Here is a 22141-nt window from a genome sequence, read left to right on the forward strand (position 1 = left end):
AAAAGCACAGTCCTTGGGTCCCTGCTGGCCCAGTTGGTAGAATGTGGGACTCTTCACCTCCCTGTAGGGAGTTCGAGGCCCAGGTTGGATGTAGAGTTTACTTTAAAAAAAAAGAAAGAAAGAAAACAAAACAAAACCACAGTCCTTTGTCACTTCCCCATGGCTCTTGAAGAAGAATCTTATTGGCATCCAGGTTATATGCATTCTTATTTTTAGACTCTGTTGATTGCTTTAAATCCTGTAACATTTTAATTTGTTGCATTTCTTTTGCAAATTTTTCTTGTATCTGGAGTTTTCTGGCAGACTTTCTTAATTATTCTTGTTGAATAGTATAGTGTGCTTATAATTTTTTTTTAACTTCTTAATGCCTCCTGTTTATATTCTGGACCATAGCTTCCTGGGCTTCCCTTCATCTGTCAAGCAAGTTCCTATTTAGAACTAAATAGGAAATATGTTTTATCTTTTGATAATCTCCTTCCCTCTCTTTAGTGTTACCTACTTATTCCTTGTGTGTGTGTGTGTGTGTGTGTGTATTTTAATGTTTTTATTTTCAAAGACTCTGAGATAGGATGGGAGTTGGATTGAAATCTCAGTTTTTTAAATAATAAAAATCCATGGAAGTTGGTCTCTTTTTTCCTCTGATAGGATGTCTTCATCACATTTTGCCAGTCGACACAGAAAGGATTTAAGTATCGACATGATTAGAACCAGAATTGCTCATAGGAAATCACTGTCTCAAAAAGAAAACAGGCATAAGGAATATGAACGAAATAGACACTTTGGTTTGAAAGATGTCAACATTCCAACCTTGGAAAGTAGAAGTCTTCTTGAATTAGATGAGACCTGTCAAAAGCTTGTTCCAGAAAAGGCCAGTGTCAAGCCAAGTAAGTAAAGGTCCATTGTAACTTTAAATGCTTTGGAAAGTGAATAAAATTTGGTTTAATACCTGAGATTAAGAAAATCCTGAACAGAAGCATGGAGTTTTGAAACATTATTCTGGGTAACTTGGTATTTTCTACAACTAAATGCTCTTTGTTCAAGGTAAAGGCTATGCAAGTCCCTGGCTGGGCTAAAGCCATTCACTTATAGAGAATTATAACACTGTATTATCTATATTGACTAATAGGAATCCTAAAGTTCTTACTTTTGGAGCAGTTAAGATGACTATTGACAAGAGAAATTGATTAGGGGCATTAAAAATAGAACTGAAATAAGGATACATTATCAATAAGTTTCTCAGAAGAGCAAAGAATTTGCCCTTGCGATTTGTTTAAAGGACTTAGAGTCATTAGAAAGGAAAAAGCCAATTAAAGAAGAAAGGAATGACCTCAGCAAAAGATAAAAATAATAAAAGTAGAGTGTCTTAGAAGGCAAGGGATGCTATAGACAAGAAGGAAGAAAACTGGGAAATGACTTTCGAATTTTGCCAACAGGAACACTGGACTCCTATTTAGTTGCTTTATATAGCAGGCATTAGGAGTTGGATCACAGTGAAATAAAGTGGGGGTAAGTGCTGAGTAAATGACAGAGATAGTTTTTTTTAGAAGTGTTATAGAGAATGAAATGGGATGCTAAGTTGTTTAACTGTTCACTACTTCAATTTTATTATTTCTAGGACCATTGTAATATGTAGCACTTACAATACTCCCTACATATTCAAGCTTAATCAATTCTGTAAATGAGAGTGTTGGGCTAAAAGATTTCTTCTGGATTTATCATGTTTGTGATTCTAAAGGAAAGTGAGAGAAAAGAATTAGATAAAAGTGTTAAAGGATTTTTTTTTTTTTTTGAGATGAGGTGATCCATGCATGTTTGAAGGTCAAGGCTGGTAGTTGAAGGGGAGAAAGTAAAGAACAACATCTCTTAGAATTTGGGAGGAAATGAAAATGGGGTCATAGAATGATAGTGGATGGCTTTTCGAGAAGGAACGAGACATTTTTTTGTCTGGGAACCAGAGGTGTTATGACTCTGTTAAGTCATCTCCTTGCCTCTTCTCTTGCTCACTCAAATGCTCTATTCCTTGACCAAAATCTCAAATAAGTCTAACCCTTTCAGTATGCTATTAAAGTATCTGGTTTATTTTCTATTTGCTGAGGACCAGAAGTGGGAGTGAGCCTGGTGTGTTCCAGAGAAAGCAAGTAGGCAAGCATGGCTAGAGAAAAATGAATAAGGGGTAGTAGCTCCCACCCCTGTGGAGCCCTCAAGGGACATCATAAGGACTTTGGCTTTTCGTCTGAATGAAATGAGAAGCTATGAAAGGATTAATAGGTGTTTATATAAATTTGATTTATGTATTACAAGCATCACTTTGGCTGCTGTGTTGTGAATAGATTATAGGATAGCAAGCATGGCCTTAGGAAAACCCAAGTAGGAGACTTACAATAATTTAGTTGATGATGGCTGGTCAAAATGATAGCAATAAAGATAGGTGGTTGCAATCTGGATAGACTTAGGAGGTTGTACCAATAAGATTTCCTAATGGATTGGATGTAGGGTTGATAAAGAAAGAAGAGCAGAATGACTCCAAGGTTTTTGGCAGCATCACTCAGGACACAGTCTTGCCCCAAAAGTTAAACTTGAGTCTAATCAAAACCGTAGATATAATTTCCAGTTTATAGAAAACATGAAGGCTAGAGGAATGAATAAAAAACATGAGAAAGCAGACAAACAAATATACAGTGCAGGACATTCTGTGGGACAACTGACTAGCTTTTTTCAATAGGATCATAGCATGAGAAGTAAGGTGCCAATTGTGTTACAAATGAATACAGGTGTGACAAAATATTGACGTTTCTGGAAGGACATGGGTTGGTCCGAGATCTCTCTCTGGCTGGTTGTGTTTGGTCATAAACAAATCTCTCTGTTTGCTCCAGTGTGGTGTGTAAGTGTTATCTTTTACAGCATCAGAAAGATTGAAATACTGGCAGGGATGTGACCATCGGGAGATCACTGGAGGAAAGAAAGCCTGAGAATTGAGAAGCCCGGGTATTGGAGGGGTCATCAAGATTTTTACTATGATAGTGACAGAGAGAGTGAGAGTGAGCTAGGAGCTAGAGCCTTCAAGGGACAAGAGGAAACTTGGAGGGCCTATAGAAAACAAGCTGGGGTACTGGATAGTGGGATCTGATGACATGAAATGTAAAGGTGAAATCTTTACACTGGAAATCACGGAAGCAGTGATGAGGACACCTCCCCTCTTTGGGTCCAGTGATAGCACTGGTGTGAGATGAAAAAACAGTCAACCATGTGAGAGGACTGCTGGGGAGACTGTCTTCAGGGAGAGCCAGGTTTCAGTCAGATCAAGAGATGATGGGAACATTTAGAGGAGAAGTTGAGAATCCAGAGGTTTTGTTGCTTAACCATTTCAGCATCTGTGCTTTCGCATGTTCTGTTCTGGCTTTTTTTTTTTTTTTTTTTTTTTTTTTTTAAAACAACGTTATTGAGTTGTAATTTACATGGCATAAAAAAAATCTACCTATTTTAAATACATGCTTATTTTTTAGTAAATTTACTTACTTGGGGTATTATTTTCATGAATTATTTTTAACCCTTACCCAGTAGGCAAATAGAATCATTCTTCAGAAACTTTCTCAGGTATTCTCTTTTCTGAGGAGCCTTTCCTGGTCTTCCCATAGAGAGGTTTTTTTCTGATTCTCTATTGTGTGCATTCTCCTATTTGTTTCATACTAAACCAGACTGAAGCTGTTCATTTCTCCAGGATGCTGTGAGCCCTTCAAGGTCAAAAACTTACCTATTCACACTGCCTAAGCATGTCTTGCACATAGCCTCTTCTTCCCAAACCAGTTAAAACAAACAGTATGTAGATGGAAACCCAAGTTGAGCTGAAGAAACTGACAAGTAGCCCTAATATTGGGTATTCATTAACCTAACACTTAGTGGCTTAAAACAATTTCAACATTTATTATTTCACACAGTTGCTGTGGGTCAGGAATTGGGGTGCAGCTTAAATGAGTGGTGCTGGAGATCACGGTCAAGATGTCATCCAGGGATGCATCTTGCAGGCTTGACTCAGACTGGGTGGTTTGCTTCTAAGATGACACTCCCATGACTGGCTAGTTGATACTGGCTTCTGGCAGGAGGCCTTAGGACTTTGTCATGTGGACATCTTTATAGGGCCATTCAAGTCCCCTTAAGATTCTATAAGGCCATTGGCTTCCTCCAGTGCAAGCAGTCCAAGAGGGGCCAAGGCAAACATTTCAATGTCTATAATGACTAGTCTTGGGAGTCAAAACCATCATTTCATGGTATGTTGTTGGTTACCAGGCCAGCCCTGTTGAGTGTGGGAAGGGATGACATGCAGGCATCATCACCAGGAGGTGAGAATCATTGGGGTCAACTTGGAGGGTGGCTAGCATACATGCACATTAATTCAAAAGTGAAGTAATGCATGCTTACTGTGCAGCAAGCAGTTAATAAATATTTGAAAAGACAAAGGCAAAGAAATATAAATTTTAAAAGAAGAGAGGTTGAAATAACTTGTTTGAGTGCTAAGGAATTAACAGAAGTTACTGAAAGCATTTCTTAACAGCAGTCGAAGTTAGAGGTTAGACATTTGCCTAACTTTTTTTTCTGAAATGTATTATATACTGTGGGTTTTTTCTACCTAGGGTCAGTGAAAACTCTTCTAGGTGATCAACGAAAGCAAATGCTCCAAAAATATAAAGAAGAAAAGCAGCTTCAGAAATTGAAAGAGCAGAGAGAGAAAGCTAAACGAGGAGTATTTAAAGTGGGTCTTTATAGGCCTGATATGCCTTGTTTTCTGTTATCAAACCAGACAACTATGAAAGCTGAGCCAAGAAAGGTAAATTTACTATCCTTATTAGTAAATAGTAAATAGTAAATTAGTAAAATCAGGTCTGTTGATGTAGTTTATAGGTTCTTGAGATAGGAAAAGAGTGGGCAGAAGTCAGGCTCCAGTGAGTGACTGAGGAAGACTGGTCTGAGTGGCTGGAGTACTGAAACCCTGCATAGGGGGAGGGGTGATCTAAAGAAAATGGTCAGTGAGTCAGGAAGGATGAAATTTGAACTGGGGCAGTGGGATTTGTAATTTAGGCTGTCGCTGGTGATGTGCTATTTTAAAGATAAGTATAAAAGATCTTAGACTGTGTACTCATTACTGATTTAAATATAAACTGAATAACATAAAACCTATTGAATACTGCCTGTTTTTCTGGGCTTTCACACATCTCATTGATTTATTTAGATGATCTTTGATTTTTTGACTATTATCTGTGAATGACCTTCGGATAAGGGGGAAGGGACTCCAAATCAATACAATAGTTTTTAGATAGGATGATAGAGATAAATATAGTCTATATATCAGAGGAGGGAGAGTTTATTTATGTTTGGAGGAACGTCAAAGAAGACTTGGAAGGGATTAGATTTAAGCTGACTTTTAGATAGGATACCAATCATTGGTCTAAACTATAGACAACTATTTAAAAATGTTCAAAATATATGTAAGGGGAAGCAAATGGACAAAGGAAGAGAGAGAAAGAGAGATAAACAAAGAAGTAGACTCTTACCTCTAAAGAACAAACTGATAGTAAGCAGAGGAGAGGTGGGTGAGGGGAGGGGGTCAAACAGGTGATGGGGATTAAGGAACACACTTGTCATGATGAACATGGAATGATATATGGAATTGTTGAATCACTATATTATATACTTGAAACTAATATAACACTGTATGTTAAGTATGCTGGGAATAAAATGAAAAACTTAAGGAAATATATATATTATAGTGTGTGTATTGGGAACAAGAGACCCATCACGGTATTAAGTAATAAGATTCACCAATAATTTTTTTTTTATTTTATTTAGATGGCCACTGTTGAATTCTGGTGGCTATGCAATCTAAGAAGGGCCTAATTTCTTTAGCACTAGATTTCCCCTGAGATTTAGGGAAGAAAATGACTTCTTATCTAAGAGAGAAATCTGATTATGTCTAAGAAATTTTACAGAGTTGGGGTGCCTGGGTGGCTCAGTGGGTTAAGCTTCTGCCTTTGGCTCAGGTCATGGTCTCAGGGTCCTGGGATCGAGCCCCACATTGGGCTCTCTGCTCAACGGGGAGCCTGCTTCCCCCTCTCTCTGTCTGCCTCTCTATTTGTGATACCTCTCTGTGTTAAATAAATAAATAAAACCTTAAAAAAATTTTTTTTATAAAATTGATAAATATTGATAAAATTGATAAAGATCTTGCCACTTTTTTTTTTTTAAGATTTTATTTATTTATTGGACAGAGAGATCACAAGTAGGCAGAGAGGCAGGCAGAGAGAGAGGAGGAAGCAGGCTCCCCGCTGAGCAGAAATCCCGATGCATGGCTAGATCCCAGCACCCTGGGATCATGACCCAAGCTGAAGGCAGAGGCTTAATCCACTGAGCCACCCAGGCGCCCCTCTTGCCACTTTTTTTTTTTTTTCCTCTTGCCACTTTTTAATCAGTCTTTCTCATGTTAGTTTTTTTCCACATTTTGTGATCAAGTCTCCATTTTCTTATTGAGGCTCGAAGGCAAACTGTAAAAGCCGGGAGAGTAAGCTGTATAGTATCTTTTCATTAAACAGAAAACAAAAGATCCTAATACTCTAGTCTGTTCATCTACTCCCTTCTGAATAAGTCCAGCAAATCTTATTAATGAGAGTTCAAATACCTGGAAATTATGGCTTGAAATTTTTTCTTTCGGCTCACCGAGAAATGAGCTTTTGGGGTTTTTTTTAAAGATTTTATTTATTTATTTGACAGAGAGAGAGATCACAAGTAGGCAGAGAGGCAGGCAGAGAGGGGGAGAAGTAGGCTCCCTGCTGAGCAGAGAGCCCGATGTGGGGCTCGATCCCAGGACCCTGAGATCATGACCTGAGCTGAAGGCAGAGGCTTAAACCACTGTGCCACCCAGGCACCCCAAGAAATGGGTTTTGAAGCTGCTAATTTAAATGTACTTTAAGCCAAGCCAGAACCAGAAAAAAATAGGAATTCAAGTTGGCAAGTATCTTTTTGCCATAAATGATCAAGGATAAAATTTAACTTTAAAATGGAAATTTTATTTCAAGAGAGACATGAAATTAAACTTTTGCCAATTCATTTTTTTAAACTTTATTTTCTTTGACTGTTTTAAGGCTGTTCCATCTTCTGAACGGATTACAAGGTCAAAGGCCAAAGACCAAATGGAGCAGACTAAGGTAGAGTTGACAGTTATTAGGTAATGGTTTCAAAGATGACAAATTGTACTTTTATTCTCAGAGTAAATTGGTTTTTAATCTAATACCGGTTTTAAGTGTGGTGATTAATTTGCTAGAGTTAATGATACCAAAATCTGTATTATTCTTAATGGTGATAAAACTGTCTTGGCTACTAAGGAAATACTGAAAATATCTTTGCATGACATCTTTTGTGAGATGTATGCTAAACCTATGTCACACTCTTTTGTTTACTGGGCAGTTACTGTTATGCATTCTGTTATGTCATCATAAAATATAGATAGGGATATAAAAATAGAGCACTAGGGTGGGTGTTATAAACTTACAGGTCTTCAAAACACCATGTGACTGAAGTTATTAGGAAGATTACTAAAATAAAGGGATGTGGACAAGGAAGAAAATAGTATGCCTCTTCATCAGGTGAGGAACCTGAATTTCATGTATTCAATAACATTGGAGTCTACCCCGTTTCTCTCTAGGGTATAGTAGTGAACAAAATGAACAAAATTCCTTGTTTTTATTGAGCTTACATGTGAGATAGACAGTTAAAAAAAAATGTATATAGCAGATCAGATGGTTGTATTATAGAGGAGGTAAAAAAAAAAAAAGAGCGAAGGGAGAAGTGGAGTACTAGAGTGGGTGTCAGGTGGGTTTGGATTGGGGCAGTCAAGTAGGGCCTCACTGAGATGGTGGCATCTTGAGTGAAGTCTTGAAGGAGTGGAAGAGTGAACCATGGGAAAGAGCTTTCTATCCAGAAGTTTCTAGACACAATTCAAAGGTCTTGAAGTGAAAGCATGCCTGGTATGTTTAAGGATTCTCAGAAGATTATAGACAGCTATTTTTAATAGCTCAGGTTATTAGCATTTTCTTTTTTTAAAGATTTTATTTATTTATTTAACAGACAGAGATCACAAGCAGGCAGAGAGAGAGAGGAGGAAGCAGGCTCCCCACTGAGCAGAGAGCCCGATGCAGGGCTCGATCCCAGAACCCTGGGATCATGACCTGAGCCAAAGGCAGAGGCTTTAACCCACTGAGCCACCCAGGTGCCCCTTATTAGCATTTTCTAAAGTCTAAGATTCTAAAGAACCTTGAGGAAAATTTCCATTGTATAAAACAAACCTTTTTTCTTCATCTCATTTTATTTGGGGAAGTAGATTTTTTGCCAGGTGATTTACAATAAACAGACTTGAGATATGGGGTCAATTTACAGATAAAATATGTAGCAATTTGAGTGCTTACTTCGCTAGCACATACGCTAAAACTGGAACAATCCAGAGAAGGTTAGCTTGGCCCCTGCAGCAGGATGCATGCAAATTCATGAAGGGTTCCATATCCACCCCACACCCCCACCGCCCTCCCTGGCACTGCCTCAGCCTTGTGTTTGTGGTTCTGTTACCCCTCATTTATTCATTGCTATTTTTAGGATGTCTCCCCCCACCCCCATTTCCCCCTTTTGTAAGTGACCCCTGGGGGGATGGGGTTTGCTCAATCCTTCTCTCCATCTCACTCCACTCCTCTTCAGAAGAAGGTGGGGGTAGCAGAGATGTGTGGGAATCTTTGTATGGTTGAATGAATAAAATGACTTGGAAAACTGCCCCCCCAAAAATGTGGCAATTTGATTCATTATGCAGTTAAATCACATAGCACCTAATCTTTTAAATAGATTAATAATGGGAGTGATGTTCGAACAATCCGACCTGGTCAGAGACAAACTTCTGAAAGAAAAGTGTTGGACAAAGAGAAAAAAGGTAGGAATTTAGCAGTTATTATATTATATATCTTAATAAGCTCTGATGTTGCCACAACAGTAATTTAATAATAGCAGCAAGCATTTGATTTGGTTATTTTTTTCTCACAGTCACACAGCCCGTAATGACCACATCCATGAGAATGACTCGATCAGCCACTCAGGTAGCAAAGCAGATTGCCAGAACCGTCTCCTCTACTACAACAGAAAAGCCAGTTGCAAGAGCTACTAAAGGTAAGAACTATTTCTTGATCAATGGCTGTTCTAGGATGTTTTGGTCTTTGATGATTTTGAGTTCAGTTTTAAAAATCATCATGTAGAACTCTGGATAAGAGGCAAAGAAATAAGAGATTCCAGTTCCCAAGGTAGTTTCCATGCCTCAGCAGTCAACTACACACAGTGGGTGCTCAAAGATGGAAGTACCTGATCTGGTGTTAGCAGCGCTTCAAAGAGAGAAATGAATAACCCAAATAAATTAGAGCCCGTCCATTTGGCGAAATACAATGGAAACATCGAAGAACAGTGTTATGAAAGAATTAAATAGATTAAGTGCACAAAGAATAACAGATCAAATTCTGAGCAGTATGATCACAATCCTAAAACATGCATGTGACTATGTGAACCTAGGATAAAACTGGAAAAATATATCCTAGAGTGTCAACAGTGATTGTTACTGAGTAATGTAATCTTGGGTGTTTGTTTGTTTTTTTAAGATTTTATTTATTTATTTGACAGAGATCACAAGTAGGCAGAGCAGCAGGGCAGGGGGGGCAGGGTAGCAGGCTCCCTGCAGAATAGAGAGCCTGATGTGGGGCTCGATCCCAGGACCCTGAAATCATGACCTGAGCTGAAGGCAGAGGCTTTAACCCACTGAGCCACCCAGGCACCCCTTGTTTTTTTTTTTTTTTTTAATTTTGTGGGGGTTTTGTGCTTTTCTTTATTTTCCTAATTTTCTATAACAAATAGGTATTTGGTAGTCAGAGACAAAAGTAAAATACCTTGACACCTTAGTTTTGTTTTGAAAAAAGATGGCCTATACTTGGCAGGAAATTTCATCTGTTTTTATCTCATTTATTACTCTTTATCAAAAAATCCTTTAAGATATACATTCTTCTTGTTGCCTTTTTTCCTTTTCCAAATTACCTAATCCTTTAAAAGCAGTATTTTCTATCTAGTCAAAATGGCTGTCTTATTTCACTTTTATTTTAGATAATGAAACAGAAAGAAAGACCCCAAATCAAGGAAGACCTGCCAAAAAGATAGAAACAAAACCTGACAAGGTAAAGTATAAACACCTATTTATTTCTAGATACTTTGAAAATCTTATTGCTATTTTCATAAAGTTGAAATTAAGCATACTGAACTGTTTCAAGAGGGTTAAGCTACATGTGTGTTAAAACGTCTTGAGCCATTAAGAAGCATCAAAAGGATTTACTTTTGTTGTCTTTCAAGTATTACATCCTCAGAGCTTTATAGCTAGAGAAAGCATAATTTGGTTAACGGGAGATAAATATAATAACGCAGCTGACAGAAACCTTCACACGGAAATTCACTAAGAGATAAGATAGAGTAGAGTGAAATATATTGACTTTGGATTCATTTAGACATGACTTTGAATATTGTCTCTGCTTCCAATTAGCTAGATAACCTTGGGCAAGTTATGAGTTTGTTTTCCCATCTCTAATTTGCACTACTTTACATAAAGTAGTTTTAAGAATGAAATAATCTGGGACACCTGGGTGGCACAGTCAGATAAGCATCCGACTCTTGGTTTCAGCTGAGGTCATGATCTCAGGGTTCTGGGACTGAGCCCTGCGTTAGGTTCCATGCTCAGTGTGGAGTCTGTTTGAGATGTTTTCTCTCTCCCTCTCCCTCTGCCCCTCCTGCTCGTGCTGTCTCCCTCTCAAATAAATAAATAAAATCTTTTTTTTTTATAAATAAAATCTTTTTAAATAAATATGAAATAACACAAATTTCTTTTTTTAAAGATTTTATTATTTGCTAGAGAGCACAAGCTGGGGGAGCAGCAGGCTGAAGGTAAAACAGGCTCCCCGCTGAGCAAGGAGTCCCCAGGACCCTAGGATCATGACCTGAGCTGAAAGCAGATGGGTAGCAGGCTGAGCCATCCAGGTGTCCCATGAAATAAGCTAAATTTCTGACAGCATCTAGCATAGAGCCTAGTAGAATCTTCAAAAAAGAGACACCAATTTGAGGACCCAATTCCTTGGCTTATGATCCACGTTATAATTCCATAACCCTAAAAATAAAAGTTTTGCCAGAGTGTACGAAACCTGGCTAGATTCTCATAAGAATCAAACTTAGCTCCTCCAAGGAAGGCAGTATAGGATAAATCTTTGTAAGCAAGCAGCTGGATCTCATAGTTCTTCCCATAAGATTGATTTCCTCCATAAGGGTTAACCTAAGGTTTTTACTTTCACTGCCATGTTGGCCTCAGGGACATTGTCACCCTTAAATTCTTGTCCAGGTTGAGATACTCTGGTTCCCGTTCATATCTTGTCGAAAATCAGAAACTTCTAAAAATTATATTTAAATGACTACATGAAATGGATGAGGGGAAGTCAAAAGTTACAAACTTCCAGTTACAAAATAAGTAAGTCCTGGGATGTAACATACTACATGGTGACTGTAGTTAATAATTCTATATTGCATATTTGAAACTTACAAAGAGAGTAGATCTTAAAAGTTCTCATCACAAGAAAAAAAAACTTTATAACTATGTATGGTATTAACTAGACTTACTGTGGTGATCATTTCACAATATATACAAATATTGAATCATTTTATATACTTAAACCTAATGTAATGTTATATGTTAATTTATATCTCAAGTGAAAAAAAAAATAAATTGACTTGAAAAAGAAGATATGCTTCACATTTTATATGGTTCATCTTACTGTATAACACTGAAAAATAATTTTGCTTATATGACAAGGTTATTTATAATTAAGATTATTTGCAAAAAGGATTTGGTACTTGACAGAAGTAGTCATCTAATAAACTTTGGATTTCTGATTCTGAAACTCTTGTAATTATCAGCATAATCTAAGTAAAAAGATTTTGTTTTTGTTAGGTGAGTTAATTTTTCCACCTTAGTTTTCATATATTTTAATGTGTTGTAACACCTAAAACTATTATTTATTCCTATAACGAAGATTGGTTCTCTCTCTTCCTGGATCATAGTAATGGTTTATTGCAGGTGGTCTTATGATTCCTTCTATTCATTTCACTGTGTTTGTGTTTGTCTTTTTAAATTATGTTTGTGGGACATATAACTCAGTTTCCACATTTTCAGTCCTGTAAGAATCGGTCAACTGTATCCCCAGAAGAGGAATTCTCACTCTATTCTGTTTACTCACAACTAGGTCGTTTCTTTCAAAGTCGATAGTGAAGAAAATACTTTGGGTTCACAAACCAGTGCAACTAAGAGAATGGATCCAGATGGAATCTTACCAAAGATGGAGAACTTACCTAAGACAAACACTGCAAAAATGAAAGGGAAGAAATCCTTTGCACCTCAGGATTTTATGTTTCAGCCGCTGGATGGCCTGAAGACCTATCAAGTAACACCTATGACTCCCAGAAGTGCCAATGCTTTCTTGACACCCAGTTATGCCTGGACCCCTTTAAAAACAGAAGTGTAAGAATGTAATGTTAATGAATTTCTTGCAAAGATGGGTAACAAATGCCTTTCTTAGATTTAGCAAGTGCTTTTTAAAAGTTCTTATTTAGTTTATTTACTTGTAAATCGTGAAATTTTGGTTTTTAAAAAAATGCTTCAGGAAGCTACAATAATCTATTTGACACTTTTGCTATTTCCTGTGCATTGTTATTAACATTATTTTGACAGTACAATTTGTGTTTTGTTGTTTTTAATAAATGACTATTTATCACTTATAAATAAAGTTTTAGAAAGAAGTAATTGCTATAATACTGTAGCTCAGACATGGGCTTTTGTTTGTGGTTTTTTGCTGAGAATTACTTTAGAAAAATTACCTCTAAAGGCAAAAATGATTAACTTGCAAAATGAGGGGCAGGCCTTATGGTGGGATCACTTGGAATCTTTAAAAGGCAAGATTGTTTTGTAGACTGGCTGTTGGCAAATTTACTAGAAACTGCTCAGCAGCAGCAAGACTATTAAGTGTTTGTTCCGCTAAGAGATCTTCAAATCTTTAGATCTCATTACAATTAGTAAAGATGGGCAACCCCACTATATAGGTGTTTAAATTTTTCTGCTCTGGAATGGATATATATATATATATATATAAATTTTTTTTAAAGATTTTTTTTATTTATTTGACAGAGAGAGATCACAAGTAGGCTGAGAGGAAGGCAGAGAAAGAGGGACAAGGAAGCAGGCTCCCTGCCAAGCAGAGAGCATGATTCGGGACTCGATCCCAGGACCCTGAGATCATGACCTGTGCTGAAGGCAGAGGCTTAACCCACTGAGCCCACCCAGGCGCCCGGATATGTTGTTTTTAAAATGAACATACTTCTGGGGCACCTGGATGGCTCAGTCAGAAGCGCCTGCAACTCTTGATCATGGAGTCATGAGTTCAAGCCCCACGCTGGGTGTAGAGATTAAATAAACAAACTTTAAAACACCATACATTTCTATTTTTATCTCAGGTTTTTAAAAAGCAATGTAATTTTGAAATCCTTCAATTAGATGTATAGGATTTATGGTTCAAGAAGTATATTTTTGCTCTTGTTTTCAGTGATAAGACTCAAGAAGTGACAAAAGAAATTTTGGCTCAACAATGTAAAACTTACTCTATGCAGATAGTACATCAAGATTCAGATAAACTACAGTGTACCTTGGGTTCTCTAACAGTTTGGAATAAAGGTATGGTATTTTAATTAAATATTTACTTGCCTTCTGGATTGTGATTTATCAGAGATTTGTTTTCAATCCCCACAAGGTTAGAAGAGATGGGAAATATGGGGAAAGACATCTGGGATTAGGAATGCAGACTGAGAAAAAGGAGAAAATAAATGTAAATTTGAAGAGATGAAATCATTGAGACCTTTTAGAGGAGATGTGGTAAATGAAATCATTGAAGCAGAAATAAAATGTTAAAATTCAACAACAAAAGAATGAAAGGATTTTTAAAATTTGTCTTTTGTAGGGAATGTAGAACATGTCTTAAATAAAGATGAGACTACTAAAAATTCAGATGGCCTTACAATAAAAGAAGTCCCATCACTTGAAATAAATGAAGATCAGGTATCTCAGCCCCGCCACGATGTGCCATATTTCAGGTTTGTCCAGGTGTTCCTAGTGTAAGAATTTGTATTAATGTGTAGATATTTAAAACGGAAATTAAACTATTTAAACCTTGATATAATAGATAAATTAGACTCTGGGTGATTTTCATTTGTTTTTTAAAATGTATTTTTTCAGTAGCTAGTATTTTCTTTCATTTGGTTTCCAATTTGAAAGGTAGAAAAAAGTACAAGTGAGAAGCCCTTTCCCAACTGTCTCCTAACGCCGCAATTCAAACCTTCCATGGAGGCAAGTGTTATTCATGCTTTGTGAAAGAAAACTTTGAGATAGGTAAAATAGATAGGGAGACAAACATATGTATTTTTTCCTTTTTTTATACAAATAATAGCTTACTATTCTGTTTTCATTTAATGTTTATTGTAGGAGACATTCCATTTTAATACTTACAGAGCTTTTTCATGTTGTTATTTTGTTTGTGGGTGTGGATATGTGTGTGTGTTTAGTGACCACATAGTATCCAAGTATGTGAAAGAACCACAACTGACTTAATAGTATATTGCTGTTGCTGATTATTTACATTGAGTTCTGTCTTTTACTAATACACCCAAGGCTACAAAGAACAACTTTGTATACTTTCCAGTTCTCTCATGTGAAAATATGTAACGACCTCAATTTACATTCCCTTCAGCAAGGGTATGGGGAGTTCCTATTTTCTCCTACTCCCCCCCCCCCCGACCACACACAAAAAAAGAACCAAGTTAATATTTTATAAAAGAAGGATAGTGGGAGATGTTAGGAAACTTTGGCCTACTAAATCATGAGATAGGATTACTTTTCTCCAACTGTGAAGAGTGAAAATTAACATCCTATTTGGGGAACCTCAACCATGTCACCTACAGACTTTGGAAACAAATCAGAGGACTGCATTTGGAGACAGGCCCCAACCTTCCACATTACACAGGAAATGATTTAATGTTGCTATTTTTTTTTTTAAGCTTTTTATTGTGGAAAATTCTAACATATATGAAGGTGCAGGGACTTGTACACTGAACCCCCATCACTCATGGTCAGTCTTGTTTCATATTTATTCCCATATACTTCTGACTCAAGATATTTTAAGAATATCCCAGATAATCATATCACTTCATCCATAAATATTTTTGTCGGTATTTTTCAAAGTTAAAGACTCCTGTTAACATAACCGTAACACTTATTGTGGTTAACATAATCATAATAATTACTTGATGTCATAAAATATCCAGTCAATATTCAAATTTTCTAAATTATAGTTCACATGCAGGCATGCACACATACATGTTTATGTATATGTTGTGGGTTTTTGGCGTTTTTTTTTTTTTTTTTTTTTTTCTTTTTTTTGAGCGCAAGCATGTGTGCATGCAAGCAAGGGGCAGAGGGGCAAAAGAATAGGGAAAGAGAGAATCTGAAGCAGACTCCAGTGCTCGCTTCGGCAGCACATATACTAAAATTGAAGCAGACTCCAGTCCAGCGTGGAACCTCACGCAGGGCTCATCTCACAACCCCACCATCATGACCTGAACTGAAATCAAGAGTCACACCCTTAACTGCCTAAGCCACCCAGGCGCCCCATGCTATTATTCATGAATGAACATAGCAAGAACATTCTCATACCTTTTCCAATATAATGTTAACAATTTTTTGAGCTTTGCCAATTAAGTAGATAAGAAATATTATCTTGCCTATAGTCTCAATATTTATTCAATTATGAATGAGTATCTTTTTATATGTTTGAAAGCCGCTTCAATTATTTTTAGAGCACAAAATTTCAGAATTATAAAGGATTTTAGCAATTTAGCTAGTCCATTGTGTTTTCAACTATGAGACATTGAGATAATAAGCAATTTACCCAACTAAATAATGTCAGATCTAAGCCAGTTCTCTTTTCTAGTAAATTAAGTCATTCTCTGTCATGCCACTGGATATAAACAGCTGAAGTTTTCTTCTAAAAAACAAAAACTATTCTCAGTTTCTCCTGTGAGGATGCTTTTCAGAAAGAAACAGATTACACTTACCTTAGGCCAGTGTTTCTTAACCTTGGCACTATTGACATCTTAGACAAGATAATTGTTATGGGGACCACCTTCTGCGTTGTAGGTAGTTTGGTGACATCCTTGGCCAGTAGTGCTCCTCCGGTTCATGACACACAAATGCCTCTAGACATTGTCAAATGTGTCCTAGAGGACAAAATTGACCCCCGTTGAGAACCGCTGCCTTTGGAGTGGCAAGCAAAGCCTAAGAATTATAGAGAATCAGAAAGGCTCTATCGTTGTTGTTTCATACTTAACAGTTTTTACCTTCAACTTACTCTTGAGAGTTGGGTTGGTCTTAGCTCCGTGGACAATAACAAAGAGCTAATAACAGGAGAAGTAAGGAACATCTGATTGTATAAAGTCTTTAAAAAATAAGAATGGAAGAAATTGGAAATACTAGCATGAAAAGCGGCTCTTGGCATTAACCATTTGGGTATGTTTTAGGTGTAGAAAGAGGGACAGAGTGTATCAACTTGGATTTGTGGATTTTAATGTATCACAGTTCAGAAAGTCAGCATCAACTCTGAAAAATTAACATTGTGACTATCTTTTAAACCTTCCTAATGTTACATGTGCCAGAATGTGAATACTTAGGTATTAATATAAGGAACATTTAATAAAACTGAAATGTATGTCATAATTTTAGAAATATTCTTCGTTCAGAAACTGAGAAATTAACTTCGCACTGCCTTGAGTGGGACAGGAAGCTTGAATTGGACATTCCAGATGATGGTGAGGGAACATTTATATTTTTTTGTTTTAGTTTTGGTTTTTAAAATATGGTTATATTTATCCATAACAAAGATCTAGGGTTGTTCAGCTGAACTGGCTACATTGTTATTCAAAGCAGCAAGAATTTTTTATATCTCAACATATGTTTGCTAATATTTCTGTACTAAAATGGTACATGATTTCAAAGATTTAAGTAATTAGAATATTGATTGTTATTCCTGAAAATTAGACATTTACCCATTATTCGATTGATATAACTATGAGTGGCATCTGTAACTGTTATTGTCTAATCAAACATAAATATTCTAAATAAAAATTACCTAAATCAATATGGAACAGGTTTTCAGGAAAGTTCCTTAATCTTACTTATTTGGGGAAGCTGTTTAGAAAAAAAATCATTTGTATTTTGTCAGTGTGAAGTCTTTCATTGATACTGATGTGTGATGAATTCTTATTAGGTTTGTTATTGAATTCTTATTAAATACAAGGAGAGTGCTCTTGATTGTACAGCAATATGTATGAGAATGAATATTGCTAATTTTTAGCAGGAATTAAAGCAGATAGTGAATGCTCAGTATTTGTAAAATAAAGTTTTGTAGTGATATTTTTCGTTTTGCATGAAGGTAAGAATTTGATTCTATAAGCCTGAGGTTATTTACTTTGAGGTCTTCTTATCAGCTGGTAGGCTGGCAATAAAGGTCCAGTTTTGTCCTTTAACTTTCAACTTCATATTTCCTTTAGCTAAAGATCTCATTCGCACAGCAGTTGGGCAAACAAGACTCCTTATGAAAGAAAGGTTCAAGCAGTTTGAAGGACTGGTGGACAATTGTGAATATAAACGAGGTGAAAAGGAGACTACTTGTACAGATCTGGATGGATTTTGGGATATGGTTAGTTTTCAGGTATGTAGCTAAGCATTTTCTGTGTATTAACTCTGTGGGTCTTTTTGAAAATGGAGTTAGTAAAAATAAAATAATGGGGATAATGGGTGCTCATTTTAGGTACCTGTAATATTAAATGAGATATTAGATAATATTTTTATAAACTGTAAAGCACTGTCTAAATTTTAAAGATTGATTGCTTATATAGCAGAAAAGAGAGCACAAGCGGTGGGAGGGGTAGAGGGAGAGAGAATTTAATCAGACTCCCCACTGAGCATGGAGCCTATCATGGGGCTTGATCCTACAGCCCGAGATCATGACCTGAGCTGATACCAAGAGCTGGATTCCTAACTGACTGAACCACCTGGGTGCCCCAGTACTGTCTAAATGTTATAACTGATGTCCACTTCTTTCCTATGTTGTCAGGGTGATTTCCAAAAGGTTTGGAAATTGAGATTATATTCAACTGTTGTATAGACTTTAATAACTATATTTGAGAAAAATGAACAAATTTAGTCTTTACTAGTTAAGATCAGCTAGCAATTACTGAGTTCTTACTGTGTGCCAAGCATCGTGCCAGGAGTTGAAAAACAGGCTCATTCTCTCTCCCAGAGAAGTTTGTAACTTATTAGAGAGTCAGACACAACATATAACTGCACTCTAATGTACGTACATACTCTAATGTAATGTATGATAGTGGAACTCACTAGGAAGATCAGGAAAAGTGTGGGAGGACATGACACTTTCTATAGCTTTTTGACCTTAACTTAGAGATTAACATACAAAATACTATTTCAGGAACCAGTAGCCAGTAACATACAAAATACCATTTCAGGAACCACTAGCCATTTGAGGGAAGCCTCAAACCTGAGGGGAAAAAAATAAGTTAAAGCACCCCAGAAAGAAAGCTTTTTGGTTGGAGGAAATGAGGATAATAAAGAAGAAAATAACTTTTAAATGCAAATGTTAGTATTCTCAAAGAGACCAGGCATTTCCTCTGCCAAATAAGAGCAGCTATTAAAAAAAGAACATTCCAAGAACAACAAAAATTACTCTTTGAAGTTAAAAACTATGAGAGCAGAAATATAAGATTCTATAGAAAGTTGGAAAATGAAGTTAATGTCTGAGGATGCGGAATCTTAGGAAAACGCATATGCTGTTGATGGGAAAGTAAAATGTTAACCATCACTTTGGAAAATAGCTTGGCAGTTTCTTAAAAAGTTGAATGTAAATTTACTATATGTCCCAGCAATATCTAGATATTTACCCCATGAGAAATGAAAACAAATGTCCACCCTAAGATTTCTGCGTGAATATTCACAGAAGATTATTCATCTTCACCAAAGTAGAGACAGTCCAATTGTCCCTCAACTGATGACTAGAGAGTGATGTATTTATACAGTGAAATGCTCCGCAGCAATGAAAAGCAACGAAGTACAGATACATGTTATAACATGGAAAAACCTCAAAAACATCATGCTAAGTGAAAGAAGCCACATACGAAAGACTATATATTGTATTATTCTATTTAATATCAACTGTCCAGAGAAGACAAATCCACAGAGAGTTACTTGCTTGGGGCTGGGTATGGGAATGGGGATTGACTAGCAAGCACATAGGAAAGAAGATCTTTAATGCTAAAAATATTCTACATTTGGATTGTGGCAATGGTTGCACAACTCTGCCAATTTACTGAAAATCACTGAATTGTGCATTTATATCTGCTAAGTTTTATAATATTAGATTAAACCTCAAAAGAGTTCTCCCAGAGCTAACTTGAAGAGGCTCCCAAAAGCCAAAGCTGGGAAATGATCAGTAGATGATAAACATAAACAATATGAAGACATAAAAAATCTTCAAATATATCAATTAATACAACACTGAAAAACACAAAATAATTGGCTGCTTTTTTTTTTTTAAGATTTTTTATTTATTTATTTGACAGACAGAGATCGCAAGTAGGCAGAGAGAGAGGAAGAAGCAGGCTCCCTGCTGAGCAGAGAGCCAGATGCGATGTGGGGCTCAATCCCAGGACCCTGGGGTCATGACCTAGCCGAAGGCAGAGGCTTTAACCCTCTGAGCCACCCAGGCGCGCCTAATTGGCTGCTTTTAAAGGATGGTAGTGAACCAGCTCATTATTTATTTTATTTATTTTTTTTATTCATATGACAGAGAGAGATCACAAGTAGGCAGAGAGGCAGGCAGAGTGAGAGGAAGGGAAGCAGTCTCCCCGCTTAGCAGAGAGCCCAATGCGGGACTCAATCATGACCCGAGCTGAAGGCAGAGGCTTTAACCCACTGAGCCACCGAGGTGCCCCAAACCAGCTCATTATTATGAAAACTGGTAAATATATAAAAACTGGACATAAACCAACACATCATCCTGACTTCCTAAACACTATTCACATCTGGGCTATACAGCAATGTACATTATTATGTTTTCTTCCTTTTTTCTCTACTGAATCATTTTTGCTTTTCATTTGTTTAGTCTTTCTGTGTCTATCATCAGTTCACCTCTAAAGTCTGTATAAACCTTCTCAACACAATTTAAAAAGCAAAGAAATCAGGTATTATATTTAGTTCAGCTTCCCAGAGCCCAATCTCACAGAGACCTATGTCCTCCTGCTCCAACCTCAACTACATCTTCCTAACTGCCCACCTCAACTCACCTCAGCCCCCCATTCCCATAGCCCCCATCTGGAGATCAGTCCCACCTTCTGCTTCTTCGTTTACTCCCTCATTTTTGGTGATATGTTCTCACTTGGTTTCCTAAGAAAAGGAACATGAGGGTAAAATTTGAGACATTGGGTGTCTAAAAACTGCCTTTTCACCCTCACATGTGATTGGCTGGGTACACAACTCTGGGTTGGAAGTTATTTTCCCTCAGAGTGTTGAGGGCATTTTCTCTCAGCTTTCAGTGTTTCAGTGTTGCTGTTGAGAAATCCAAGGCTATTTTGATTCCTGACCCTTTATATAAAATTTGTTTTTTCAAATTAAGTTGGATGGCTCTAGATGTCTGAGAACTCTTTCTGCCTAATGTCAGCTAACAGATTATCCTATGTTTTCTTCTAAAAGTATTGTAGTTTTAGTTCCACAGTTTGGTATCTGATTCATTTGAGTTTATTTTTGTGTATGATACAGGTAAGAATCTAAATTCATCTCTTTTCTGTGGATATTCAATTTCCCCGGCACTGTCGTTGAAAAAACTATCGTTTTCTCATTGAATTATATTGACACATTCGTTGAACATCAATTGATCATAAGTGTAATCCTGAGTCTTTTTGGAACTTACATTTTTTCAGGAGAGAAACTGAGAATACATATGTGTATATATGCGTAGTAGGGGAATGTGGGCATGTTTGCTAAACTGTTGACGGTTGTGACCTCTTTGGAGGAGATTGGAAATACCAGATGGATAAGGATCATACACTGACATCACTGAAGCCATCTTTGGCCCCCCATCTTGTTTATTTATTTATTTTTTTAAAAAAGATTTTATTTATTTATTTGACAGACTGAGATCACAAGTAGGCAGAGAGGCAGGCAGAGAGAGCGGAAGCAGGCTCCTTGCTGAGCAGAGAACCCGATGTGGGGCTCAATGCCAGGACCCTGGGATCATGACCCAAGCTGAAGGCAGAGGCTTCAACCCACCGAGCCACCCAGGCGCCCCCCATTTTATTTATGTCTGCATAGTGAGCTCTCTCGGAGCTATGTGTTTTAGACCCAGTGGAGGTTAATGTAAGCCCTGACTGGAATGTGGGAAGGCTTGTTCTAATCTTCCCTAAAGTGGCACACAGAAAGCACCCCTTCAGATAACTAGAAGAGATGAGGATTGTACCAGGAGGATAAGGGTCTCATACGTTCTCATTCCGCTAGTGGATATATTACTTGAATCTTTTAAAATGACATTGTGTCAAGAGAATGAGAAGGCAAACCATAGACTGAGAAAAAGTATTTGCAGAAGACATTGTGTTTAAAAATTTAAAAAAAGAAGAAGAAGACATACTGTGTTCTGTGTTCACATTGTATAATTTAGGAAACAAAACATAAAAACATATAAATATCTCCTGCATTTTAATGGTCAAAAATAAATTAGGAGGGTTCTTCATATTTTATGTAGATATTAGAAGCTTGTAAAACAAAAAATGACAGCAATTTACCATAACAATTCTTTTTTAGGGGGGCGCCTGAGTGGCTCAGTCGGTTAAGTGACTCATGTCATGATCCTAGAGTCCTGGGATCAAGTCTCGCATCAGT

General features: G+C 36.9%; 1 protein-coding gene across 2 annotated transcripts in view; it reads left to right on the forward strand.

Annotated features, from left to right (window-relative positions):
* DLGAP5 (DLG associated protein 5) overlaps positions 1–22141 on the forward strand; it is a 39178-nt gene that overhangs the window by 913 nt on the left and 16124 nt on the right. For both annotated transcript variants that reach the window (XM_082735063.1, XM_082735062.1), the window contains exons 2-12: positions 646–884; positions 4629–4822; positions 7131–7193; positions 8875–8959; positions 9070–9192; positions 10168–10238; positions 12342–12616; positions 13695–13822; positions 14106–14238; positions 16919–17004; positions 17746–17906. In XM_082735063.1, the coding sequence (XP_082591189.1) occupies positions 647–884; positions 4629–4822; positions 7131–7193; positions 8875–8959; positions 9070–9192; positions 10168–10238; positions 12342–12616; positions 13695–13822; positions 14106–14238; positions 16919–17004; positions 17746–17906 (1557 nt within the window). In that variant the 5' untranslated portion in view covers position 646. The remainder of the gene's footprint in view (positions 1–645; positions 885–4628; positions 4823–7130; positions 7194–8874; positions 8960–9069; positions 9193–10167; positions 10239–12341; positions 12617–13694; positions 13823–14105; positions 14239–16918; positions 17005–17745; positions 17907–22141) is intronic.

Source organism: Mustela nivalis, assembly GCF_964662115.1.
Source record: "Mustela nivalis genome assembly, chromosome: 6".
Taxonomy (NCBI): Eukaryota; Metazoa; Chordata; class Mammalia; order Carnivora; family Mustelidae; genus Mustela; species Mustela nivalis.